Source organism: Alternaria arborescens (assembly GCF_004154835.1).
Source record: "Alternaria arborescens strain FERA 675 chromosome Unknown contig_1, whole genome shotgun sequence".
In the NCBI taxonomy this organism is placed as follows: domain Eukaryota; kingdom Fungi; phylum Ascomycota; class Dothideomycetes; order Pleosporales; family Pleosporaceae; genus Alternaria; species Alternaria arborescens.
This window is the reverse complement of record NW_021167856.1, coordinates 1,223,297-1,250,078: the sequence shown is the minus strand read 5'-3', so window position 1 is coordinate 1,250,078 and position 26,782 is coordinate 1,223,297. Positions and strand designations below refer to the sequence as shown.

The 26,782-nt window shown below is 51.1% G+C and overlaps 11 protein-coding genes across 11 annotated transcripts; 6 read left to right on the top strand and 5 right to left on the bottom strand.

Moving 5' to 3' along the window:
- Window positions 1–203: 203 nt before the first annotated feature.
- AA0111_g469 (hypothetical protein) lies at window positions 204–1,470 on the top strand (the record flags this gene model as incomplete). Its single annotated transcript, XM_028650719.1, has 2 exons — window positions 204–1,193; window positions 1,246–1,470. The coding sequence occupies 2 exons, from the start codon at window positions 204–206 to the stop codon at window positions 1,468–1,470; spliced, it is 1,215 nt and encodes a 404-aa protein (XP_028512263.1).
- A 334-nt stretch (window positions 1,471–1,804) lies between these two features.
- Window positions 1,805–2,695, top strand: AA0111_g468 (hypothetical protein; the record flags this gene model as incomplete). Its single annotated transcript, XM_028650708.1, has 1 exon — window positions 1,805–2,695. One exon carries the CDS (start codon window positions 1,805–1,807, stop codon window positions 2,693–2,695), a length of 891 nt encoding a protein of 296 aa, XP_028512264.1.
- Window positions 2,696–6,047: 3,352 nt separating this feature from the next.
- On the bottom strand, window positions 6,048–6,581 carry AA0111_g467 (hypothetical protein; the record flags this gene model as incomplete). The annotated part of the gene is made up of 1 exon (XM_028650697.1): window positions 6,048–6,581. One exon carries the CDS (start codon window positions 6,579–6,581, stop codon window positions 6,048–6,050), a length of 534 nt encoding a protein of 177 aa, XP_028512269.1.
- Window positions 6,582–10,427: 3,846 nt separating this feature from the next.
- Window positions 10,428–10,796, top strand: AA0111_g466 (hypothetical protein; the record flags this gene model as incomplete). Its single annotated transcript, XM_028650686.1, has 2 exons — window positions 10,428–10,458; window positions 10,519–10,796. The coding sequence occupies 2 exons, from the start codon at window positions 10,428–10,430 to the stop codon at window positions 10,794–10,796; spliced, it is 309 nt and encodes a 102-aa protein (XP_028512270.1).
- A 445-nt stretch (window positions 10,797–11,241) lies between these two features.
- Window positions 11,242–12,030, top strand: AA0111_g465 (hypothetical protein; the record flags this gene model as incomplete). The annotated part of the gene is made up of 1 exon (XM_028650675.1): window positions 11,242–12,030. One exon carries the CDS (start codon window positions 11,242–11,244, stop codon window positions 12,028–12,030), a length of 789 nt encoding a protein of 262 aa, XP_028512271.1.
- A 133-nt stretch (window positions 12,031–12,163) lies between these two features.
- On the bottom strand, window positions 12,164–13,841 carry AA0111_g464 (putative transporter; the record flags this gene model as incomplete). Its single annotated transcript, XM_028650665.1, has 3 exons — window positions 12,164–12,727; window positions 12,778–13,398; window positions 13,455–13,841. 3 exons carry the CDS (start codon window positions 13,839–13,841, stop codon window positions 12,164–12,166), a joined length of 1,572 nt encoding a protein of 523 aa, XP_028512272.1.
- Window positions 13,842–15,185: 1,344 nt separating this feature from the next.
- AA0111_g463 (hypothetical protein) lies at window positions 15,186–16,511 on the bottom strand (the record flags this gene model as incomplete). Its single annotated transcript, XM_028650654.1, has 1 exon — window positions 15,186–16,511. The coding sequence occupies one exon, from the start codon at window positions 16,509–16,511 to the stop codon at window positions 15,186–15,188; it is 1,326 nt and encodes a 441-aa protein (XP_028512265.1).
- A 592-nt stretch (window positions 16,512–17,103) lies between these two features.
- Window positions 17,104–17,811, bottom strand: AA0111_g462 (hypothetical protein; the record flags this gene model as incomplete). The annotated part of the gene is made up of 1 exon (XM_028650643.1): window positions 17,104–17,811. The coding sequence occupies one exon, from the start codon at window positions 17,809–17,811 to the stop codon at window positions 17,104–17,106; it is 708 nt and encodes a 235-aa protein (XP_028512266.1).
- An 841-nt stretch (window positions 17,812–18,652) lies between these two features.
- AA0111_g461 (hypothetical protein) lies at window positions 18,653–22,499 on the bottom strand (the record flags this gene model as incomplete). Its single annotated transcript, XM_028650632.1, has 3 exons — window positions 18,653–20,490; window positions 20,540–20,572; window positions 20,636–22,499. The coding sequence occupies 3 exons, from the start codon at window positions 22,497–22,499 to the stop codon at window positions 18,653–18,655; spliced, it is 3,735 nt and encodes a 1,244-aa protein (XP_028512267.1).
- Window positions 22,500–22,916: 417 nt separating this feature from the next.
- On the top strand, window positions 22,917–23,813 carry AA0111_g460 (hypothetical protein; the record flags this gene model as incomplete). The annotated part of the gene is made up of 1 exon (XM_028650621.1): window positions 22,917–23,813. One exon carries the CDS (start codon window positions 22,917–22,919, stop codon window positions 23,811–23,813), a length of 897 nt encoding a protein of 298 aa, XP_028512268.1.
- Window positions 23,814–24,330: 517 nt separating this feature from the next.
- AA0111_g459 (hypothetical protein) lies at window positions 24,331–26,166 on the top strand (the record flags this gene model as incomplete). Its single annotated transcript, XM_028650609.1, has 1 exon — window positions 24,331–26,166. One exon carries the CDS (start codon window positions 24,331–24,333, stop codon window positions 26,164–26,166), a length of 1,836 nt encoding a protein of 611 aa, XP_028511875.1.
- Window positions 26,167–26,782: the final 616 nt, after the last annotated feature.

Sequence of the window (26,782 nt, the reverse complement as noted above, 5' to 3'; positions counted from 1 at the left end):
TTCGTTTGCCTCATGATAACAGTGTTCAAGGCGACTGGATATACTTACCACTTAATCTAATGCACTTCTGAAGCGAGGTCTGGTCTCCAGAATCACAGAAAGCCATTTCTATAAGAGTTGAACATGTCGTATGGCCATCCTGCCCAAAAGCAACTCTCCACTCTTTGTTCCTATCGACATCTACTTCCTCTTCGCTGGCCAATATGAAGGCTTTCTCCTACTTCAGCTATGCCCTGCTAGCATTTGTTTCACTTACTGAAGCTCACCCGGGGATGGGTGACACGATGAACGAAATGCGCTACCTTGCAGCTCGTGAGAAGCGTGCAGCTTCGAAAGAGCTTATTGGCGACCTCAAGACATTGGCAGACTCCAAACTCACTGCTATTGGCAAGGACATCAAAGCCATCATACTTGACCAAAAGTCTGCTGAGTCGGCTACCATAGATGGCTCTATTCCGGCTGGCAACATCGGAAGCGCTGCCTGCAAAGCTGATCTGTGCTGCCATTGGAAATGGTTGGCGTACGAAATGACCGCCAAATTCAACGGTACATCCGGTCGTTGCAGCAAGTTTGCTCGTCAAGCCGTCCGCCTGGGTTTCCATGATGCAGCCGTCTGGTCTAAGAGCAGCAGTTATGGTGGTGCAGACGGCAGTATCCTCCTTAGCGACGAGATGTCGCGTGCGGACAACAACGGTCTTTCGGCAATTGCTGATCAAACAAAGAAGTGGTATACCAAATACAATCAATACGGCATGAGTATGGCAGATATCATTCAATTCGGTGCCAATGTCGCGACCGTAGTTTGTCCGCTTGGACCACGACTTCGAACCTTCGTTGGGCGCAAAGATAATAGCAAGGCTGGCCCTACCGGCCTTCTTCCTGGAGAAAAGGACTCTGCAGACAAGCTCATCAAGCTTTTCCAAGACAAAACCATCGATGCTCATGATCTCGTAGCTCTTGTCGGGGCGCACACTACTTCGCAACAACACTTCGTCGATACCACTCGCGATGGTGACCCACAAGACTCAACCCCTGGTGTCTGGGATATGGCTTTCTACCCGCAGACTACGAATAATGCGCCTGTCCGTGTCATCAAATTCCAAAGCGACATCAACTTGAGTAAGGATTCTAGAACAAGTCCTTCGTGGCAGCAGTTCAGCGATCGGGCTACTGCTCAGGGTCGATGGAACGCGGTATGACTGCACATATCTCCAAACAAATATCTCATCTGACGAAATGATATAGGACTATGCTAAGGCTTACACGCGTTTGTCGCTTCTCGGCGTGAACAACATCAACGACCTCAAAGAATGCACCAAGGTCTTGCCCGCAGAACGGCCTACGTTTGTTAGCGAGGATCAGGTCTTGCTCGACAGATGGCTCAACGGCGAGTTCGATCAACTTAATAACTTGGTGGATGACGCTATTCAGCTTACAGGTGTGATATCCTCCAGAGAAGAGAAGCCTTGAGTGCAATGGTGGCTTCATTCCCTCCATCCGTAGCTTCAGCTGCAGCGCTAGCATGAGAATTGCAGGATTTCACTTATGCTACAACATAGATCTATTCTAAAGTCACTGATGGTTCTTCTTGACTCACCTCTTCCTCATTCACTGGCTAGTATCATCAGGGTCCGCTTGATCCGCAAGTTCACCGCGCAAACCCAGCTTATCAGCGGCTAGTCAGTGTCCGCAATCGGTCACAAGCCTTTTCGTTTCCTAAATTGGTTTGTGTCTGTCTTGTAGCTTGCTGTCCAACGATACACATATCCTCCACTAAAGTCCAAACATGCATCAATTTCACGCCATGACATTACCACCCAATGTTCCCAAGTCTGCTATCGACAAGTATGTTCCGATCAAACTCATTAGCGGAAGCCCAAATGGCCTCATTATTGCTGTAATTCCCAACAACCTCGTCAAGCCAACCCCCTCTTCTCTTTTAGCACTGAGAATTCCTCGTTCAAGAGAAGAACGTGAAGCACTCTTAAGACAGATCGAATCACTCCCCAGTATCAAGACTCGCCGCGTCACCAGAGTCATCGACTACGACCCAAGAGGAAACTGGTACGTCACGTCCTTCTGCCATGGCCGTGACCTGCAACACCTCAAGGAAAACTTCTTCCAAGACGGTCTCCCGCCTTTCCTCATCTGCAAGATCTTCGACGAAGTCATGGCTGCACAAGGCAGCGAGCTTGAGCCGAAAGGAATTTGGCACACGAATCTGAAGGGAAGCAACATCATACTGACGCCTACGGAGAAGGAGGAGTTTCCGATAGTAAGGATTGTGCATCCCCACGGTGTCACGACCTGGGATGAGCAAGCTGTTGTCAAGCAGATGATCGGTTTGCTTCGATATCTAACCAACAGCGCATCACGCATACCGGAGAAATACCGCATGAACAAGAAAAGAGACAAGCTGGAGTACGTGATTGAAGACGAAGATACCAATAGCCTAATTATTGGCGATGACTTCTATTCGTTCATTGCGAACTATGATCTGGAAGGAGATACATCGTGGGAGGAACTCAGGAGTAGGTGGATGAATGAGGCAACTGCCTTGATGAAGGAACTCTTCGATTCTGAAAGGCTATTGGATGTCATGGAGATCATCATGGAGCCAAAAGTTACAGATGATGAATTTAGAGAGGCGGTGGAGGACGGGGGAATGGACATTATTGACGATAGAGATTTGTAGGGAGTAGATAGTTGACGACCTTAGTGGATGTTACGAATGGCAACCGAAGTGGAATTCATTAGTATGATATCCTCCAAGTTTGCCGTGCGTGTTGTTGATATTGTTTATGAAAGAGGCCTGTGTAATGCACATAACCGCTACGGCGCAATCTTGTGAGTAGTGGCTTCTAAAATGATCTCGCGACACCGCCAGGTGAATAACTTTCCACAATGTTTTTATTTCTCGCAGATGACAGCTGCTTGCATATCATTTCGCTTAGGGGTATGATACGTCTTGGTAATGTCATCCTTTTGTCCCCCTCAATGTGAAATGCCCCCCCAAACGCCAATCGAGTTTACCGGCCACTGAATCTTCTCGGCGAGAGTAAGGATGGCTATGTGATCTTTGTCATCTGCCACTCCAGCGTATAGATATTAAACCCCTGCAAAGCTTTCAAGATTCTGCAGAACGATCAGATTTCCCCCGTCTTGATACAGCAACTAGAAGATGTGAAGGCTCTCCAGCCTAGCCGAAGTCTTCATGAGCTTTACTAGGTCGCTGATGACTCCAGGGCCAGACGTCTCATTCGAAGCTTCAAAATGTCAAGTCCGAGTCATGGACATACCATAATCGGCCTCTATTTCGAGTCCAGATTTTGCTATCGCAGGGTATGCTCCCACCACTTCAACGGATGCGTCGAGTGCAACAAAGAAAAGTATATAAGGTGGCTGAGGTGTGGTGCTTTTGCAATGCGACCGGTGATATGGGCCTCCATAATCCAGCGCAAGGTAGTTGCCCCCTCCTTTGTCCTTCTTCCCAGACATTTCCATTCTCCGCCACGACCATTCGATCTGATTGCTCAAGAAGGTTGCATCTGTGATGTCAAACAGGTCCGAAGACTGTGGGATAACGGGGGCTGTAGTCGTTGCAAGCCATCGTCGTTAGTGCAGTAGTAGCTGCTGCCAATGGATGTGACAAAGGCCTTCCATCTCTATGGCGCTGCAATGCGCGTAGATCGATGCAGGGACCGTATGTGGTGATAGGAGAATGAAGAGGTGTCTGAAAAGGTCCTGGCGATTCTTGATTCTGCTGTTCGAGTCTTTGAACTCGCGTTGCCGCTGCTACGCATGTCGTCGGTCTCGGGCTTTCTGTTACCCTACGGAGTTTGCCAAACCATAGCCAGCAAAGAGGACACCTTTTCTATCAGACCATGCAAGGGGAATTGCAGAGTAGAGGCTCACGCACAAAGCGTAGACCTTGTAATGCGCGATAATGCTTTGAGAAGGTGCTGATGTTGTTGCTGGGCTGCTGAGGGAGGCGCCCTCAGCGCACGGACCGATGAAGTTGGTTGTTGGTTGAACTCTCTCTGCCCCTTCCTCCAGACCACACTGCCCCAACTCAATCACCCCGACACAGCGTGGTGAAGGTACTGAGGCCACTGTCAGTGGCAAGGTGTCCATCTTCACACGACGCAGAAGCTCTGCTCACTACAAGCCTGCCGCCATACCAAAGGAGACGCCCGAGGGCTTGACCGAAGCCGCCGAATCCACGTCCTCGACCGCCTTGCCTACGATCGCTACGTACTCCAACAAGACTGTGGAGAGACATGAGATCTTCTTGGTTCTCGTGGGGGCGGCCTCGCCCTGTCGAAAAGCGCAGCCAGGCGATGCAGGCGCGGCTCCCTGCGTATATCGGCGAGCATTCCGCTAACTGAACCCTGTCCCGCACCCGGCTTCCTACAACACAGTTAGCACACCTGTCGGGGGTTATACTGTAAACCAGACTCGGAGTATCATGTTGCTGATTCTCGGGCCGACAGCCCCCAATACATCCTCGATCTCCGCTCGTTACGTCCATAGCGCAGTCGAACCTGCACGGAAATACTGTGGGCCGCCCAGCTTGCGGTCTTGTCGTCCGCTACTGTACTTCGAGACTTACAACATGATTAGTACGTGGCCAAGCATGAACTTCCGGATTTTCTTATGTACGCCCTCACATCGTCTTGCCGCGACTCCAATCTATAATGGTCGCATCGGCCTGTAATCTTTGTCGGTATCTAAGGCCATGGTCCGAGGTACATAGATGGTATGTGGCGGGCGTCCCAGCCTGTGTAGATGGTTTGACAGACAGCGGCAGCAAGGCCTTCGCACATGGTTGTGCGCGCTGCTCTCCGATACATGTTCGTGGAGATGGCTTACAAAAGAGCCGGAAGGCAGATTCAAGCTCCTGCAAGACACGTGTTCGGCGATCCGATCAGCGGCATGTCTCATCATAAAGTCTGCCATCTGAACAGACAACGGTGTCCTACGCAACATCATTGCTGACGTACGATCCTCAGGCAACATTGTCTACCACAGACTCGCGAAGTCGGAGCCGACGTCCCCTTTCCTTGTGCCTCTTCGATATCCACTGCTTGCGGTCGAATCGAACGCCGTGAGACAAGGGATAGATCGTTCAATTTCGTGCCTCTCCCTCTCCGTCCGTCTCGATATTATTGGTACCGGCTCTACGATCCGCAATGGTGAGAGCAGCCTCAGACTTCCAATTCGGGCGACCCTCAGCCGTCCTAGAACTGTCAAGCATCAACGCACTATGCAAAAGTCAAGCTGCTGCGCGCTTCAGTCTAGGAGATTTGGGCCTACGCATCCGTTTGGGAGCTTTGTGTGGTACGGATGATGTTGTTGATTGTCGTTGGTAGGAGAGGGTACTGTTCGTGGTAGGCTGGTGTGTGAGCGGAGCCTGGCGGCACATTTTCAATCCCTCTGTCGTAGTGTTCTTTCGACACCAGCCTTCTCATCTATAAGACTCGGCTATCTGATAGAGGCCGCGTATCTCATCAGAAGAAGAATCTTTTGGCCTTTGCGGTATAGAATTGCTGACAAGGGCGCAGCCCTTAGGGGACTCAGCCATGTGACCTGAACACATCATCGTGATCATAGGCGATTCAAGTTTTGGCGAACCTGGACACGCCAAGGAGTTCTTCTCTTGACCAGAACTCATGACTGTGGGACAAGCTAACCCAGCTACAATACATCCCTATGGTGGCAGAGAGCATGCGCCTGCCTGCGTTGGTTCCAAAGTTCAGCCGCTTTGGAGATAACAAACGATGGCCAATGGCCAAACTGACAAGCCGCTCTGTACTTCACGGCATCCACTGCGCAGGCAGATTTAACTGATACTTGATCATTAGTATCACTCAGGAAGTCATGAACGATATCAAAATGCGCTAATTTGGTGGTTTGGGTATCATGATTTTGCTGGAGTCTGAAATCCTGCGCTAAACGAACATATTCACATCCCTACTTCTCACTGAGGTCCACCACTGAAGCCCTATCTCGAGCTCATACGTAAGAGAATCATAGATCAGCACTGCTCAAATGCCTTGCCATATCACGATCTTTTTACGAGCCGAAACTCGCTCCAGAGATTCTATGATCTTCTCATGGCCGGTATCAAAACAGTCTTGAGCGACGAGCTTGTGGTATGTCTTCCTGTCGTATACGGGAATGTACAGGAGGTCTAGATTGGTAACTAAAGACCGGAGACTGATCTCGACGGAAGCAAGCATCTCCCTCTCGAAGCTTTCCCATTTCGCGATGTCTGTATCCAGCAGAATCCTAGGCCCTTCAGGCCCATTCATCTTCGCGTATATCTTGTTGTCGATCGTTAGAATAACGGCCTCTGTTCTGTAATTGCTCCAAGTAGCGGCTTGATGCAACTTCTTGAGGTGGGCCTCGTAGGCACCACCAAGCTGCGTAGAGGATTGTGGTCGTGCAGGATAACTGCAGACGGCGTATAGTCCAGCCGGGCGGAGGTATTGAGGCGCTGAAGCGTCGATGTACAATCTCTCTTCCTCAACGAGTCCGTCTAATTTTGAGTAGGCGTCCGAGGAGAGGACCTTGAACATTGTGTAAACGGGTGCGACTCTTCTCTGTTCCCGGCTAATGACATCGATGCAAACGACAGGCTGGACTTGAGAGACATCGAGTCTGCTTCATCGACTGTGATTGGAAGGTGGAGCTCTAGATGGCGTCTTGTTAGCGGTCAGGATTTACTGTATGCGACTGGAACTTGGCGCACCCTCTATCAACCAAGCCAGCATACCAGCAAAGACCTTCCACACGAAAACTCAATAATTATGGGATTCCATAGCTTCCTCTGCCTCAATGGAGGTGTATCCGGTTTCTTGAGCGACAAATTGATCACCCAAGTCTTCTTTGTAGAAGAAGAGATGCAGTTCATTACCGACTATCTCTTTGCGCAACAGTATACGGGAATCAACCACTCTCATGATGAGGGTGAAGATTGCGACCATGAACGTTGATATGCGATTGAGGGCATGCCTCTGTAACGTGGCTTGCGGATTGCTCATGCTGAGACGAAATTGCTTGTCGTGTTTGCGTGGGATAGACAAGGTAGCGACAAAGGAGGCGTCGAAGTACAATACCTTCAGGATTGGAAAGTGTCTTGAGATCAAGAAATTGGCTGTGTATGCGACGTGTGTCAGAGGTGAAGGAGAGACATCGACCCTGGTGTTTTGATCTTTCAGCGACTGGACCTCTCCTCGCTATGCTGCGAAACCGGCCGACCATCTTCTTCACGTTCACCTACTCTCATGTACAGAAAGGAAAGGGATACAAGGGTTGACATATCATTACATTCTCCGACTACAAACACCTTAAATGCCTATCTGAAAGGGTACTGATGTTCAATGGCCGAATGCACAAGTCTTCAGAGGGTCAACAACACAACAGACCTACATAACGAGTGTGTAGATCGAAAACAAAGGGGGTCAAATCAATCCGACGAGGATAAGTAGCAAGTCTGAGGTCGTATTTGCAGAAATGCTCTCTATGGTTCACGTAGATGAGCTGGATGACAACCACAGCTTGTCACTTGGCGCCTTGATGGTCTATGTAACCACGGCAGAATGACCGAATGCCAAAGAGATATCCGGTACAACGATCTACTTCTGCAATCAATCTTGCAGTAGAAAACTCGGTACTCTTCATTGAGTCAGGCGCAGACGATGCGAAGCGAAGGCGGTGAACTTCGAGTTTGAAATATTGCAGATATGCTATTGAGCCGCGAATCTGCCAAGTCGGTAGGAACACAACCATAAAAGGGCTGTGAGGTCCTTTCTATTATACTCGATTGTGTTTTCGGAGATCCATCAGCTTTCCTGGCCCATGTTGTAGTGGGGAACGCGTCATTGTCCGCACTGTCACCTGGCCAATCTCCGCATACCGGCCAAACAAGTCTCACAAGTGACTCTGAAAAGTAAAAAGATTCACTCTATGTCCCTGTCATTGCCAGTGATCGAAGCAAAAAAAGATGCCACGGCGCGGCTTTATACTCCTTGGAGATTCGCACTGTGAAAGATCAAATTAGCGAGTTCTTTAGGAAACGCAGGGCGCGGAACGCGTTGACCAAACAGAGTACATAGTACACACTTCTGGTTAAGCCTAGTAGTGGTGAGATGTAGACTCCTTGATCGTATTATATCGTCGTATCATATAGCCGAGTGGTAGCTGTTGGTATAATAGGGTAGCAGAATGGTCGTAGCCTTCGTAGCGGTGAATAACGGACTACAGCTGTATGCACGTCGAACTCGTGTGCTTTATGACAATCGAACTGGTTTATCTAGGATCTGTCACAGCTTTAGCGATGACAAGATGCTATCTGAACCAGCATATGGTGTTCACTGGGTCAATGAGGACAATGACTGCGCGTCAGCGCTTTCTGGCCTGCCAACGAGTTTGGTTGTTCAGATGACATGCAAATACCCCATTCAAAAATAGATAGCCATGGCACACGAAGACTTGTTCATGAACTTTATGATACGGTTTAGTATGGTTCCCACCTTTATGCTGAATCATAAAGTCGTTGCGTATCATATTAGAATCACACTATAGGATTGCTCGTGGTGCAGACCGGTCACAGACCTAGCTTTTGGTAGAAACAATCATGAACGGGAAGCATGCCATGTTTCTGATCTTTTTTGACCCAGTAGTCGTATTGCTGCTAAAGAAGGCACCAGTTCAGTTAGCTGCCACATGACTTGCTGCCGGCAGCGTACTACATATCGTATAGCGCCATTCCAGGAGTATAGCTTGCTGGAGACGTTTGCTTCGACATGGACGTATTCAGAGCCATCAAGCCATTGTATCCCACCAAACGTATGAGCCACCACGTTCTTGCGCTCGTGCGACGGTCTCCAAGCATGCGCGCTAGCCAGTTGTGCACCTCGAACCCTCTCGACGCAATGCTAAGGGGTAAACAGTATTACAGTCGTTCTTAGATGCCGCAGGTAGGTTGCAATGATGAATAACGAGGGAGCGAGAGGCTAGTGGGATGTAGGGATACTGTAGCCTAAGATTTGTCAATTCGCGACTTCCTAAGTGATCTGATTGTACGTACCTAAACTGCGCCCTATGCTCTATCAGAAGGTTCCGTTCTTCGAAACTGGCGTTATGGTACTTACAGACGTCCATCCATCTATTATGGTCCGCAGCCACGTCTGAGTACCACTTGTTGTTATACTATCGTGGAGGTTTTGAAAGCCTGAGCTCAGCAATTTTCTTTATGTTGTACCTGAGGCAGCTCCAATTCGCGCACCGTCATTTCGCTGAGATTCTACTCAGTGAACTCTACGCTGATGGCAGCTAGTAGCGCTTCGGTGATGGCTGTCTTTTGAAAACGAGGGCGAGGGGAAGAAAGGGACTGTCGCTCTTTGGATATGTGGCGCATGTATGAGGTTGTAAAGCGTGACTAGCAAGCAATTGAACGCAATGTCCTTGGATGGGCCGATTGAAAGCATGTCTTTGTCGTCGCTCGGGTCGACATCGTTCGCAGCGCGGGAGGGATAGTGGTGCATGTATGCAGCCACACTGTATATTCGGGTACTGCAATCTTTCTTGAGGTGGGGAGTCGCCTTAGTACGAAGCGATCCGAAATGGTTATCATCATTTGGCTCTGTATGACGAGCTTCTTCGATCGCTGCAAGGGCAGTCGGATTGTCAATTTCGAGCTTCTCAATGCCCGTCTGGTATAGCTATCATCGCTCGAAGACCTACTATTGGTGTCTTAGATCCCTAGCTGATGAAGTAATCCTAAAGTTGGCTGACCTATGTTTCCCTGGGGGGGTTTCCGCTGTATTGTTTTGAGCAGTCGATCAGTGCGGCCTCCAAGATGTGTTTCTGGCCGACCCAGTCTTCCATATTGTCGTGATTGGAGTCTTTTCTAGACAATTTTACAGAAGACTGTGACCAAGACGCCAAGTTTGGGTGAGCGACTTGGATAGATCGAGCGTTTTGGAGGAGCAAAGCGCACGCACTTCCACGCTAGTAATAACATCCAAACGCCCACGCTGCGAGCACAAATGACAGCAACTCATGCTACACCATTCTTTCAAGTGACTTTCATATCTTCTCCTCAACTCATGGCCACCAACCCGTGTGTAGCCGGCATGCCAGTTACCCCACCTCTCCCGCCCCTTACCCTTCGCCAGATCCTTCTTGTACACCTCATCGTATTCCAAGAAGCGGTCTTTGGTTACCATGTCTACGGGTACGAGATTTCCAGGTGGTTGGATATCATCTGTGACACATTCTATTCGGAGTCCTATTCGATAGCCTTCCTTCCATCGAGCGGAGATTTCATACCGAGGCTCCCCAACATGTCACGAATCAAGACAAGCTATACATATCGCGCTTACATCATGAGGATGAGATGCGACACATTCTGTGCGATCATGCAGCCTTTCGTAGAACAACATCTGGAAAGTAAGCTCTTGCGACGTACTACAGGTTTTGCGCCGTGGGTAACTGACCGATCATTCACAGAGCTTCTCGGCCTCAGCAACGCGACTGAGTGGAGACGTTTTCGTGCCATACCATACATTCTTCTCGTCTCAGACCTGCGAGGTTTTCACAACCCACCTGGTCACTCAGTCTTGTTGGTAAACGACGGTCACGGTGAAGAGTACATCTTCGATGGTACTATCGATCAATACGGAAGGAATTGGGTGACACATTGGCTCATGACAAAGGATGAGCTTGTGGAAGGCCATATGGATCTGAGCCAAGCTCCGTATTTGGAAGAATACTTCAGAGGAGACTAGATTATTCGTGCGGAGGCGCTGAGCATGAACAACGAGTATGGATATTGGGCTGTCGCGAGCAGGCGTATGGAGCAGATATTTGAGCAAGTGGATTGGCATTCTCTGCGTGGATGTGCGGAAGATGAGATTGAGGCGCAGGTTCGCACTCTGAGCAGGGCCAATTTTGCGGGTGCATATGAGGAGGCAGTGGCACAGTAGGACAGGTCTTTATGACCTCGTCAATGACACTATACTGCCTATATTTTCAAAGACAACAAGAAACAGTTTCCTTGAGATCACAGCTTAGTGGAATAGTTAGTGAAGCCGCTCCCAAGTTTACAAGGGTGCACTGACTTACCACTAGCGCCTGATTTCAAGATGAATCGTCGCCGTCCCTCTATACTCTTACAACCACCAGGACAACACATTCTTGAGCAGAAGTCGTTCTCTTGCTCATAAAACCATCATGGTGTCAGCTGCATCTACCATAAACGCAACCCGCCTGTCCCTGGAAGAGGTCTTGCAAGTACTCCTGGTCTGCTTCCACGCCGCCGCCGATACTGCCCCAAAGGCCATCCCCGCATACGCGATCGAGTTTCACGATCCTTCGGTCCCAGTCCCGATCTGGAAGATTTGGTCGATAGAAGACCTAGTGTTCGCCCCGCCTGACCCCGAAGACCTCAGCCGTTGCACCTTCCTGCCACTGTGGTTGAACGACGCACTCTCGCGCTTTAACATGTGCGACTGGTTCAGTCTTGTTCTAGAGGAGGAAGTGAACAGAGTGGTCAGGAAGCTATTCAACGGACGTGCCCAGTGGTTGACATATTGGCCAAAGATCGACCGCATCTTGACGTGGCGCAGTAATCCGAATCAGCCTATGGTGCTAATGCACTCCGTGCTGTACGTCGAGATGGGCGATGGCAGACAGATGATCATGGATGGCACCTTGAGGCAATATCTTTGGGAATCATCGACTTGGCTTCAAACATGCCAAGAGTGGTATGTTGGACGCGTGGACTGGCGTCGTGGTTGGTTTTTTCCTTCGCAGAAGATTAGATGCTCGGCGGAGTATGAAGCAGCACGTGCAGCAGGCGGATACTGGGCCTTTGCCTTCGCGACATTGACACAGTTGTTCGGCGACCTGGACTGGGAGGAGTTGAGGGGTTTGGGACCAGTCGAGCGACTCGAGCGCGTTAAGAGAATGACTGAAGGAAAGCTCGCTGGATTCCACGGATGGGCCCCCAAGTTTGAATGAACCAATGCAGGCAGATACCAGAGGAAATGAATGTATGAATGGAATTCTTAGAAATGACAAGTGGTTGAGAAATAGATACCCATGTGTAAAGCGCTCGACCGCTGGCCACGAACAATGCTCAATTCCTAACTTCTTATGCTGTTGGTGCCCACTTGCTCTTCTTCCTTATTCGTGCACCGTAGATGTAGAAAAGAATGGGAACAGGAAGGAAGACTACGCAGATGAACGCCAAAAGACTACTCGCCCAAGGTACACCAAGGTTGTGGTACATGGCATGCGTAAACAGTGGGAAGAACGCGCCTGCGAAAGAGCGAATGAAGGTATTGACCGCGATGGCACTGTTGGAATAGAAGCCATAGCAGTCGATGAGGTAGCTCATACCTTGCCAGAACGGCACCATGCATCCAAAACCGAGGAGAGCAACCGAGAGCACTTGTGGCACCCAGGTAATGTCGGGACTGCTAGTCCAGGCGAACCAGAATAGACCGGCAGGGAGTGCAATTGCCCCTAAAATCATAGGTGGTAAACGTTCCTCCGGAATAACCCTGCCGTGCTTGTGGAATGCGCGAGTAAAGTTTGTGGCGGAGCTATAAGCGATGCAGCCAGCACCCAGCAGAATGCCAACGATAAAGGCACCAAATGGCAGCTGCGATACACCCAAAGACCATCCTCGTTCTTCGTGGAACGACACCGGGAACTGTCACTTGTCAGGCGTTATTATCGAAGATTATAGGGATGAACACTTACTGCTTCGAATAGTAAGTACACGATGCCGTATAAAAAGCTCATGTAGGCTGTCACAAGTGCTAAGATTGGTTCCTGGATGAACATGATGAATGGCCTCAAGAGATAGACATTGACAACCTTATCGACTGTCAATTTGTTCTCGTCTGCTGCAGCGTGGTACTTGTCGTTACCCGTCTCCCTTCGTAATCTGGCAGCTCGCAGTTGCAGTATCCTGGCGGCTGACGTTTCCGGAACGACGAAGAAGCCGATGCCTCCGAACAGACCGGCCATGATCAGGGTGATCCACGACGTCCACCGCCATCCAAGGTGTGATTCTGTAATGAAGCCACCAGCAATGGGGCCTGCTACGGGGCCGGCAAATCCGCCGGCAGCGAAGACACAGATGGCATAAGATCTAGGGATGGGATCCCACAAGTCTGCAAGAGCTCCACCAACGACTGCCAGAGGCGCAGAGGCGAAGAATCCACCCAGGAATCGACCGACGCATACCGTTGTAATGTTCTGCGCGAGTGCTACTGGGATCTGGAAGATAGCAAACAGTGCAAAGCCAAACATCAAGGGAGGCTTCCGGCCAAGCACTTCTGACATGGGTCCAAAGGCAATTGGACCGAACACGAAACCCTGTAGCTCTGTGTTAGCTACTGGGTAGCCGATCGCTGAGGAGTTGCTCAACGTACCAGGACGAATAATGCTACGCCAAGGGTAGCTGTGACCAGTTCAACATTGAACTTCTCTTGGACAACACCGATGTTGACACTGAATATCGAGCTGGCAAATGTGACTGTGAAAACCATGAGGCCCATAGAGATAGTGATCCCCCATCTCCGCTTTGGCGTCCAATTCTTTGGATTGTCAGGGTCGTTGGGTCCATCGAACTCTACGAAGAAGGACTCCGTATCTATCGGAGGTGGCGCGGTGCTGCTTGAAGCTTTCTCCAAGTCATGTGTCGTATCTTCCTCGCTCTTTCCGTAATCATCCTCTCTTGCAGCTGGTGTCTGTTCTGGAGGCATTTGAGACTGCGGCAATACTGGTGTATGCTGGGGGCCTATGTTGGAGTCTGCCATAGCGGTCCGAGAAGTTTGAGAGTCGGCGAGACGGATTCTTGGCTACAATGACGGAAGGCCGAGTATTTGTATCATGTCCAACTTGGATCCGTGGATATGTAATTATTCCCGGAGTTTGCATGGATTTAACGATAAAGAGGCGACGATCTTCTGCAGCCGCCCCTTGACCCACCTTCAGCGCCTCGCCATCTACGCGAAGTCGACTTGGCGTTTTATTGCATGTTTGGTGCTGTCGCGCCATGATAAGGCTCCGCGGCTGAAGTATCTGTTCGGGTGCGTCTACGATGGAAGAATGGCGTCCTGAGCAAAAGGAGTTACCGCGTCATTGATTCATCGAGGTGCTTTTCCTGAAGTTAGTAAGCGCAAAACAATAGTGCGGCTGCTTTTCCGGGTGACACACCAACCTTCATCCAACATCATCTCAGTCAGCCCTTTCGTACAACCCGATAGACCAGCAGCGCCCTCGTACATGTATTACTGTTACCCAGGGTGTGCATTGCGCTCGCCCTTTGGAAACCAGCTTGACGCGAAATGGTCAGAAAAGCTAAAGAGTTGAGAGTAACAAGCCCAGATAGCACAAGCATACCCGCAGAATTCGATAGATAGCAACAGGCTGTCGCGATGTCCAGAGTGATGTCTTTTTGATGCCGCCTACCAGCATACAGCTTCGACCTACTCTCTTCCAGGCAGGAAACAACTTCTTCCAGTTGAGCCAATCCATAGTTTACCACCTCGATATGAGCAGGACGCGAAATGCCTATGATTACAGCCACGAAGACTGATACTTCGACCAACCGCACGCCTGTTGGACGCAGGTGTACGAAGACACCTACGTCGCATCTGCCCCCTCTGTCGTTCCCAGCACGCGCTCATCTTCAGTAGCTTGCCGGTCATCTCCGTCGTCGATATCTCCACGTATCAATCTGGCTTCGCGAAGCTTCTCCGTACCAAGAAAAGATGCTAGCAAACAGGCTGTCGAACGGGAAGGGGTCAAGATTAGAGGAGCACGCTTGATAGGCGACTGAGAACAATACGGAGAGGGAGATGAGTCTGGCACGCGCCCTGTAACCCAGGTAGCAAGAAAGACGTCCTTGCAGATCCACAGATTATACAGTTGGGTTATAGATTCGAGTACGGAGGGGAAGAAGCAGATCGGATACATGGTTGCACAGACGTCAACAGGGCCTCGCGTGCACAAGAGTCATCTTGGTCTTTTGTCTCATCGATATTTCCGTATCTATTATGGCTACCTTGCCTTACAGATGCACCAGCTTTAGCTGTAGGTTCTCAGGTCTAGTCTCTTTGTCATACTGGTCTCTCTCACGCCTCTATTCGACACCGTCTCTAGATAATTGCTGCATTCTGTTCGTTATCGTTCGCCTGAATTATTCGCTTCAGACTTTCCCACGTAGCATGGATCTCTGAAACCTCTAGTTCTGGAAATTCGTCTTTCAGCGACGTGCTGAGCATGAGAAGGATTTCCTGATGAGAGCGTTCATACCACTCATCCTCGACCTGAATGTTGCATGCCTGGAGCTCCCTTCTGAGGCCTTCCTCCGACCTAAGAACAAGTACAAGGGGTAAGACCCCATGGCGTCCATGTAACATGTGAGGCGCTTGGCGTACAATTGAGTTGACGAAGCCTTCCCGCTCTGTCTGGTTTAGGCCAAGCAAGTTCTCGGCACTCCAGCTTTGTAGATTATCAAAGACATCTTTGAATATCAGCGTTGGGAATATCTCGGGTCCCTCTCGCGCGATGTCGCTTGATCTCGAAGGAGGGGAAAGAGGATCGACGCGTCCCACAAAGTGCAGTCTGATGCTACTGAGATCTTCTCCTTGCTTCTCGGTCAAGTTACATGGTTCCATGTGGTGATTGAAGGCAGCTTTGAGTACTTCAGCTGCGGTCTTAAGAGAAAGTGCTCTTGCCTTCTGGTAGTCTTCCTGATCATAGATGCCATAGTCGTTCTTTCCGCAAATGGACCAGCCGGACGAATTCTTCGCTCGTCGCAAAATTGCCTCAAGCATTTGCTTCTCAGATGATGTACTGGACTTTCTATCAGCAACAGCGTTGTCCACTGTTACTTCTGGAAGTGCAATAGCAGCGCTCTTCGTTTTTGCGTGAAATCTTATAATGTCTAGAGGTTTTCCAATTGCTTCCCATTCCCAGTTAGCAACCCCATAGAGTGGATTTACCTTGTCAGAATCGATGCGAACTAAGAACACACTAAATCGAGTCAGATCACTTTTGATGTCCAGGTTCAGCTCTAGCATAGAAACTTTGTTCTCTAGGCCATTCCAAGTTTTCTTCGCCTCTTGTGTAACGCGACTTGGCCAGTACCAGATCCCTGATTCTAGTAAGTCATTGGTAGCTTCCGGATTTTCTCCCTCAGTACTGGGAGGCTTTCTTATCGATGATGTCAGTAGGTAGTTATAATTTGTTTTTGGACCACCCCGTCGTCTTACAGCGATGATGTCTCCAATCACCTCTGTACCGTTGTCGTTCGGCGTTGAATCTTTCAGCCAGAGTTTTGCCATGTCGGCAGGCACTCTAATCTCGTCATGGTTGTCTGAGGTTGTGCTCTCATTCGGCTTGATCGTGGTTGTCTCAGACTTGAGTTGCAGCTCATCACTTCTGCTGGACTTCGTTGGTTCTGGGTCATTGTCCGACATGTCGTGTCTGATATGTCAGGTGTGATTTAGGGAGGTAGTGACGAATGAATTTAGGCTTCTGCACGACGCTCTTCCCTACTTGTACTATTGCTAGGTGTGCAAGCAATCACGTCGCATATCACCAGTGCTGATCATTTCAAGCTTGCTATACGGCACGAGTGGCTTCATCAAACTCAAAGGTAGCAGCTTAGTACGAGGAAATGATACTTGAAGCTACGAACTTTGCATGAAAAGTACCGCGAAAATTTCAGTGTTTAACGGGATCAAATGCTGGAATATTACACAGACTATGGTCGTGAAGTATCAGCAGCTCTAAGCAGGCATGCTCAGGAACATAACGTTTATGACATCATATTACCCCTTGATTCGTACGAAAGAGCGAGATAGTTGTTGCAATTTCAAGTGTCTAGCAAACGGTCCAAAGGCAGCTGGTTTGGCTAGATGGACGACGAACGTCAGCCACTACGAGTGGTCACGAAGAGCAGTTCTATGTCTGTTCTGGGTCCGCATCGACTATACCCTCCATGTCATCCTCACCCGAATTTTCAGCATGTTTTGCGGTCTTCGCAGAATTTGGCTTCTTCGCTGGTGGTTACATACTGGCCGGCGCGGTGGAGCCTCTCTTGTTGTCCTTTTGAGACTTTGATGTTCTCTCTGCTGCCTCTCCCTGAACATTCTTTCTAAGAATCTTTCTATTCTTTTCTTCCGTAGCTGCTACGTCCCTTTTCGAGACACGTTGCTGTTCAGAGCTTTGAGACTCTGCGCTGCTACTAGATTCAGCGTCGTCTAGTGCAGCCTGATCAGGCTCTGTCTGAGTTTCTGCATCTGCTACTAAGCTATTTTGCTCATCTACTCCAGCCTGCGTGTCATCTCCGCCGTCTAGTAGTGCGGTTTTATCCTTTTCGTCTCCGGGAGTGCCATCATCACTGCCGTCATCCTCCCCAGAGTTCACATCAGTATTCAAACTGACGCTCTCGAGTACCTGGACCTCGTGCCACCTCGGAATCGCTACTTCCCTAAATTCTCCTGCTTCTTTAGCTCTTTTATAATCTTCGGAAGCCTCCGGGAGGTCGGGCCGAACAACAGTTCTCCTAAGCCATTGAAGTTCATCAGCCAGGACTAACATCTCCACGTTACTCTTGTTCGACTTTTTCCTGCGTGCGATACATCGATATTTTTTGTCGAAAGCTACGCCAACTTTCTCAGTCAAAGTCGCTTCTGTAACTGTGAGATCAGATGGAACCTCCAGGTTTTGTTTCTCGTGATGCGCATGTGAAGTGGTATTGGTTGGCTCGCCCATATTCGCTTTGCCACTATTTCCCTTGTTCCTAGACAACTCTGATTCACCCGTTGTACTCTGCTTAACTAGATCATCTTCCTCATCCTCTTGGCCGATCAGATCGCTATCTGTGGTTTCTAAGATCTCCACCGGTTCTGGTGCATCGTCATCGTTACTGAGTTCGTTCAATAGCCTTTGAGCAAGTCGCAAGGTCTCTGCGAGTTTGGCCTTCAAGATCGCTTCTCTCTCTCTGCTTTCCCCTTCTTTTCTGCAGGCATGTCACTGTGTCGGTCTCTTCCACTTCCTGATTTGTCACTCATATCTTCGAATTGGCTACTCACGTCTTCCTTCGATCAGTTGTGATACTTATCTTAAGTGTGTAATCGTGATTAAGAGACACAACCTACCGAGCCGACCTACGGTTCATCTTTATACTCTAATTAACTTTCCACTATCGCTCCCTTCTTTGTGTTGAGGCGAACATCGGTACTACATTTCAAGCGATAGGTTGACATCACAGATTGTTCTAGCTGGATCTGTTTCTTGTTGAGTAAGGAGGTGGCGTACTCCATAACAAAGAAGTCGTTAGCAAGAACGGTTCGGACAAACCAGATGATGCACTAAGAGTGGGCGCAGTATCTGTATCAATTTGAAGCTCACATGCCTCGTGCTGACTCTGAATTCTTGTTGTGGTTTGCGATGTGGACGATGGTAAAAAGGTTCCGATGTATTGAGATAGATTTATGTACTTGACGGTGTTGACGGGGGGAGTTCTACAGGAGCTAGGTAGGTAGCATAGACACAAAACTAGGTTCTAATTACAATTCTACACTCGCACACCTACAAACGACTCTCCGTTCCATCAGTTCCAACCAACCCAATTCTTACTCATTACACGCCATACCCGCACCTCACCTGATCTCAAATCTCCCATCTTGAAGCTCTCAGGCTTAACCTTCTTGTGCTCGCGTCCTTGCTCCCAAGCCCGCACCTTCTTCTTGCTACCGTCCCATTCGACAACAACACCCACGTGATCTGGCTTCCCTACATCCATTGCGTACTTGGCATGCATTGGTCCAGTCTTACCCTGAAACTTGGCGTTGCGGAAACTGATAATGTCACCAGGGCGGATCTCATCGTAAGATTGAGTGGACGCGTTGGCCAAGTTCGCGTAAACGAGCGCACCATACGAACGGGTCGAGATCGGAGGCAACGCGTCATTGAAGGGCTTCAACAGCTCATCAACCAGACCGTGCGGCGTGCCGTTGCCGACAACAGTGTTCTGTTTTGACTCAATGGTCTTGGCTATCGAGCGACCATACTGTTCGTACGCGTTCTCTAGCTGGTCTGGGCGTTGGCTGGGAGGTGGCGGCTCATTGCGCTGCTCCAGGTCAACGTCGGAGACATTGGTGACCTCGAAGCGAGCGGAAATGATTGTCTGTGAATAGTCAAGGTAAAGAACCTTGATGAGTTTCTCTACAGTGTTGCCTGACTGCGACTCCTTCATGTCTACCAGGACGTCTTTACGACCCTGCAGTGAAGGAGGGAGCAGTTTGGGTTGAGTCCACCAATGCGAAGAAACCCCCAAATCGATATCACTTGCAATGAAACCTTGGTTTGTTGTCGGACGAGTCTGATCCATAGAGGAGCGAGTTGTAAGCATCTGGACAGCATCGAGTGACTTTCGAGTGTTCAATATCCGAGGTGGTGCCTCTGTTGCAACTGGTGAGAACATTGAAACAGGACGCTCTTGGGGTGGAGGTGGTGCCATTCTTTCTTGAGCTGGGGGAGGTGGAGCCTGCATGTGTGGAAGAGGTGGAGGTGCATGCTGGTGCGGCGGGGCCTGAGGCGGTGGAGGTGGCGGTCTGTCGTGAGACTTCCGAGGCGCAGGCGAAGAGTACAAATCGTCCTCATCGTCTGATTGTTGACGCTGGGGCATGGGAGGCATCGATGGTGGCATTGGTGGCGGTGGACGACTCTGTGGGGGAGGCGGCTGACTTTGTGGGGGTGGTGGAACTGCTCTAGGAGCTGCAGGTGCCGCAGCCTGTGGAGGAGGTGGTCCGGAATACTTGTAAGGATCATACTCGTCGTCATCGTCGTCCATAGGGGCGTTGCGAGTCGGCGGCGGTACCGGAGGAAGAGGAGGAGCACCACGTGGTGCATCTGTTGATGGCCGGCTGGGCGCCTGCTGGGGTGGAGGAGGCGGTACTGCACGAGGCGCAGTAGGGGGAAGAGGTGGCATGCCGTGGGGAATTGTGGGCGATCGTGCTGATGTTGGCTCGTCTGTCAAGGCGCTGTCCTCTACACTTGAATCCCTAGCATGTGACTTCAAAGCATCTTTATGGGTTGCCTCTGGTGCCATGTCCGTGTCATAATCACCTTCGTAGTCGGTCTCACCCTCGTTGCGGTCAATTCTGCGGATTGGCAGATCTTCGTGACGCGAAGGGGGCGCTTGTGCTGGTGGAGGTGGTGGAGGTGGCCGGCTTGTTGTAGGAGATCCGGGACCGGCAGACGGGATAGGTGGCGCACGCCTCTCTGATGGGTCTTGTGATGGCTCACCGGAAGCAAAATATGAGAGTCGCTTATTGGGTGCTTGCATTGGAGCAGACGGTGTGTTAGCAGTGTCTGTCATTTCATCGCCAGACTCAGATCCGGGTCCAGGAGAGAGAACCTGAGGAGGGGGTGGTGGCACTGGTCGAGCTATGTATTGTCAGTATAAGCTTGAGCATCATAACGCGACGTGACTTACACGCTGCTGGCACCGGAGGAGGAGCAGGTCGTCCTAAGGATTGTCAGTACAGTATCAATAAGAACGCAAACTACAGCATTATGCACACACACATACTAGACACGCATACAGTCATAACATATTCCGATAGACCGTCGTAAGTGACATAGGTCTTTGACAAGGTCTCGGAAGATGGTGGCTGCAGGCAGTCTTGGGTATGGCGTACGAAAGTGTGGATTGGTTTGCGAGGAATCAAGAACTTACGGTCTGTTGGGACAGGTGGGGCGCCACTGCCAGTAGATGTTTGTTGAGTTGGCTGAGATGCGACGTCCTCTACATCAGGTACCTCGTCCGCTGGATGAGCGCTGGTCACAGGGTGCGAGGTCTCGTCTTCCTTTTCGATGGAAAGCTCGCGGTCTTCCGGCTCTGGGCTTTTGACGGGTGCCATGCCAGGCATACCAAACCCAAACATAGGCACACGTTGCTGGGGCATGCTGTACTGTTCGGCGTCTTCGGGTTTCTTCTCAGTGGTCGACTTCTTCTTTGGTGGTTTTGGTGGAAGACCGCCCATGGGCATAGGACCGCCAAACATGGGTATGCCGCCCATGCCGCCACCCAATCTCCTCATGCGCTCACGTAGCTCTTCTTTACGTCTCAGCTCTGCGGTCTCCTCATCTTCCTCCTCCTCTTCCTCCTCTTCTTCCGGCACATCTTGCTCGTCGCCAACGTTGGGCTCTTCGGCAGGAGCATTAGGTGCTCTAGGGGGTGGCGGCGGCGGGTGCCTGCTCTTTGGTCGGTCCTCATCCTCTTCGACACTTGTGGACTCTCCTCCAGCATCCTCGGTGTCTCCGGCGGCAGATTGGTCGGCATCGTTTTCGCTAAGTAGTTCGCGATTGCGGGCTTCCGAGTCCGGAGACCGAATGTCATGAGATGCCCGCGGAGGTCGACTCTGGTCCATGGACGCACGACCCTTGGACGCTCCACTTGTCACGCGCTCTAGACCAGTGTCTTCGCTGTCTTCAGCGTGGGCGTCTTGGGACTCGGTTCTCCTGACTACTGGCGGTTTAGGCTTCGGCTTCTCTTTGTGCGCAGCTGCCATCCTTTCTGCCTGTTCCTGCTGTTGTTTCTGAAGAAGAGCAATGCGCTCTTTCAGACTCATCTTGGGCTGCTGCTCTTCTTCGCCTTCATTTGTTTTCTGAGAGTCATGAGCTACCAGTCCCGCACGCTCTGCATCGTTCTGATTCTGCGCCTGGCGCTCTGCAATCTCGGGATCCTCCTCACGACGGTATGTCTTGACTGGTGGAGCTGCCGACTCTCGGGTGGGAGGAACGTAGGCATTCCGACTCGGCGGCGGAGCCACAAATGGCTTCTTGACAAAGCTCGGGGCGACGCCAGCTGGCTTGATAGGTTTAGGCGGAGGCTCACTTGTCTTGTTGAAAGCGGCAATACGGCTCAGGAAAGCATTGTTCTTGGCGGCGACAGGTGGCGGGGCCTTCTTCGCAGGAGGAGCTGGCTTGGGCGACTCTGACTGCGGCGGTAGGGCTTCTTGGGCCTTCGCGCTCGAAGCAGAGCGGGGCGACATGGGCGACATGGGCGACATGGGCAACGGTGTTGTTTTGGCAGCTTGGGGCACCTCGATGGGGGGAGGCTGTGGCTTGGGGGGCTCCGGCTCCTGAGGTTGAACTGGCTCTGGTTCCTGCTGAGGAGCCTGGGGCATGGGGGGAGCTTCTTGCACAGGCGGCTGCTCTAAGGGCTTGTGCCGCGATGCTCGGTTGGGCCGTGGCGGCGGCTCTGGCTCGTAGCGCTCGACGAAGTTCCTGGGGAAGAGGCCATCGTGCTTGGTGCCGCTCTCGTCGGTGTATTCACCCACATACCAGTCGTCGCCCTCCTCCTCGGTTACGGAGATTATCTGGCCGACCTTGAAGCCCAAATCATCTTCGTGGGGGGACGCGTAGTCGTAGACGGCCTTGACTTTGTACATGGCGACGGGCTACAGTGGTGGATGCAGTCGTTCCAGCTGCAGGATGCTCAATGGGGGGTGACAGCTGCGGTCCCTGCCTAACAGCGCTTGGGCAAGATTGTGTGGGAGCTCTCTAGGGCGTTGTGCACGGCGGGTCTCGGACGTGGAGCTGCGATGACGCGGATGTCAGCATGTGCAGCAATGCGGGAGGCGCGGAACAAAGTCACGACGTACCATTCAATGCTTGCACCCTCACAGCTCGGGGCGAGGGGTAGTGGGAAGGATGAGGGCTGCTGCAGGTGCCTCCGTGCGAAGAAGTGTGGTGACGAAGCTCGAAACAGCCCCGCCCAAGTCCCCCGACGCTCCGCCAAGGCACGCCCAAAGAGGTTCCACTTCACACTCTAGCCACGACGATCCCAACACCAACAGACACCCGACATGCCGCCCAAGTCCATACTCAAGAACACGACTGTCTCCACAAACGGGCCCCCTGCGAAGAAACCCGTGAACCCGCGCCACCTTGCAGTCGCCCGCCACCATGCCACGGTACTTGAAGATCGCAAGCGCGTCGAGGCAGAGGTGCTCGAGGCTGTCATGACACTGATGGACTATCCCACCTCGCCCGGTGCAGATGCTAAGCGACCATCAGCCTCAGATGCGCACTTCTTTCAAAAGGCCGTCATTCCCTTTCAGCCTGCCGACTATGATGCTCTCATCGAGGAGCGCAACATCGCCGACAAGTGTGGCTATGCGCTTTGCCCAAAACCAAAGAAGAAGGCGCGATCCACTGCAAGGAAGCAGTTTGTTGACACAGACCACGGTGTGCAGATAGTAGACAGGAAGGTGCTAGAGGTGTGGTGTTCAGACGACTGCGCAAGACGCGCACTCTACGTCAAGGTGCAGCTGAACGAAGAGCCTGCGTGGATGCGGCATGGGGGATACGGCGACAAGATTGAGCTCATGGTGGACAATGCCGATGAACACCAGAAGGCTCTACCGTTACGTCTGAAGCAGGAAAGCGCGACCATGGCCCATGTAGACGAAGAAGCAGACCTGGATGCCGCCTGGGCTGCTCAAGCAGATGCTATGAAGGATCTGGCGCTCGAACGGGGGGAGAAACCAGGTAACCTAACCAAGGCAAACAACGATCTCATCCAAGACCAGATTCTCGAGCGCTCATCCAGCAGCGCGCCGCCACAGCCACCCTCGCTTCCTTCCCAAACATCTGACCATACTATGGCCATCGAAGGGCACGTTCCACGTATTAACCGCAAAGACAAAGACGACGACGATGAGGACGACGATCAAGACTGGGATAAGCACCTGCCTGGGTGAGCTATCACGACCAAGGTCTTGTCATATCAAGGTCCTCACTTATCGGTGCGCACGCGTCCATGACACTACCATGAAAACCACGAAACGTTTAACTCGCAAAACATATTCGATAGACCATGTGGATAGAACCTATTGGCCGAGTACATTTGTAGAGAGAGATCCCAGCCTGGAAAACGGTGGGAGTCGTTTTGCACTCAGTAGAACAGAAGTCAGGCTTGAAACCCTACTGCCAAAGCGCAAAGTCAGGAAGGCTCAGGATATGTCTTAGCAAGGCTGCTCTTGATAGATAGTCGCGGACTAGCCACTGTGGAAATTAATGTCTACAAATCCTATAATTCCATACCTTTGACGATCTTGACATCGTGATGTGATCCATGCCTGTGGCCCATCAGAAGCCGCGGAAGTCTCGCACGGACCCCTCGCCGCAAACTCCATCGACATTTCTCTACTATACACACATCGGGATCATCACTTCAGCCGCCATTGAACGCCCACACGCGGCTGTCGCATCGCCAAGATGTCTCTAAGCCGCCAGTCTCTCTCGCCTACTGCAAATCTTCTCCGAAATTCCCGCCTTTTCTCGCTGCCGAACCCGCTCCCACGGCCGCCTGTTAGCGAAACCTACGGCGCGGGCATTTCCAAGGCCTCCGACACCGCCACGCTTCCATACCCGACCCACCAAGCCATTGCGACAACAAAGTCCTCGTTAGCACGTGGTGACTGGGGTCTCAAGCGGCCAATCCCATCGAGGAGTCACATAGTTCAGACGAGCGACCCAGTACTGAGGATCACTCAACTTGATACCATCGAACATGTTACCGACTTCGACTCAGCGGCAGACCATGTGCGGACTAGGCAAAAGTGGGAGGAGATGGGTATGCCCATGATGAAGAGCACGTCGAAGATAACGAACGAACCACCACTTGGAGCCTTTGAGGTCCGGGATGATACTACGAGTTACGATACCGAGATGGGACTAGATGAGGCTGGATTGTACTTGCAGGCACTCAAGAAGAGTATGCCAGCACAGCGAGCCAAGGCCCAGCGGGAAGCCTTCAACGCTACCTGGAGAGAAAAATGGCAATCGAAACTCGCGAGCTTCAAGGCACGTGGATGGGCTGACAACCTTGTCGAATTTGAGGCTTTCCGAAAAGAAGCGTCTAGAGGAGGATCAGAGACGAAGCCCTGGTTAGAAGAGTTCAACGCCTTCCAGAACGAGCGGAAAGAAGCAAAGAAAGCACTGAAGGAGCAAATGGCAGCAGCACCATTTACACCTTTTAGACCGCCGCCTGTGGATCCAGTCGTTCACAACACCAGGCGGTGGAAGCACGATGGCCCTTGGCTCCCTGGCATGAGCGCCGAAGAATTTGTCTCTTACCTCAACAAACAGATTACAGGCCGCAAGAAGGAGTTCAATGAGTACCTAGTTGAGTACGTCAAGAACGAGATCTACGCTACCCGCCGACTTGCCGCCACAAAATCTGGTGAGGTCCCGCCAATTGATGCCCAAGAAGCTGAGGCATGGCACGAGCAACGGGAGAACGCCTGGCGCCAAATCACGCAACCTCAGATTGAAGCTGGCATCAGGGCACTACGAAGAGAGGCTGCGAAGGATCCATTGAGTAGCAAGCTCGTCAGCAAGTTGATAGTCCCCTTTTTGAGGATACCAACCATGAAGTTCAAGAACACAACCTTCAAGGAAGACGCCTCCAAGCGCGACATCGAAATGTTCCAATTCGATCAAGAGACCGCACCACTCTCCACCCACCCTTCAGCTGGACTCGGCTACCTTCGCCACTACTCCTACATCGCCAACCACCCCATTCTCGGTCCCCAAGCCAAGCCCACTCCCATACCAGCCCGTCTCATGCAAGCAAGACGCACAGGTACATCGAACGAGCTTTACGCCCGCTTCGGAGTAGGAGGCTTTGTGGCAAATGATCAATTCAAGGGCATAGACTACTCACCTGTCAATCGCAACGCCAGCATGGCCAACGCCAAAGACGTCGAGACAATTGACGTCGATACACCTGGTGGCAAGAAGATCATGGTGCAACCTAGATACGCCAGCGTCACGAACGATGGCCGTATTCACATCAAACTCGATCGTGCTACGGGCCCTGAAGTCATGATTGCGAGAGGTGAACTCGATGACAAGCCACCTGTTAGGGCTAACATCGATAACGGTGACCTAGAAAGCATAGTCAGTGGAGTGGGAAAGAGTGGGGTCAAGGAATTGGATGAGATGAGTGAGAAAGGTCAGCAGTTGAGTGAGTTTTTGCAGCGCGAGGCCCCTCAAGGACGTGCGAAGCCCGCAAAGGGTTTTCCTGGGGTGGCTGAGGCGTTGAGATAAGACGAAGCAGGGAGGTCTTGTAGTATACTGCATCCATTGTACTTTACTGTGTGAAATGAATATGAAATACACATATATCGTCTCCTGCTGCTTTCTCTGTTGATTGCCCTAGCTGATCTTCTAGAGAACAAGTTTTGTATGAGCATTGATTGGATGAACAAACGTCAGTGATCGTGTCAGGCACGTCGGGCATCCTTCAAAGAGGATGATGAGAAACGAATCCAAGCGGTATGGGCGTCAGTTGAGCCAGAGAGATGAACGGCGTCATGTTCTTTCGGGTCACAGTGCGTAAAAAGGAAGGTGGCTCATGGCACGAAGTATCTCAAAACCTGCTGGTCATCTGATAGACCACGTTTTCCAAAGGTCCTCTCCCACATAGTGTAGTTTGGTCCGTTGGATGAGACATCGACCCATACGCTACACTTGCAATATCGCTCACTCGAGACTATTGGGTCCAAGGCAGACAGTGAGACATTACGTACCTACAGAATAGCCACGAAGCTTCCAGACATCACTGACTGACAAAGCGGACAGAAATCTATGACCGAGGTTATGCGTTGAGAAATCATGGGCCGCACTAGTGCTAAACATGGTGGTTGCCTACATTGTGAGACAT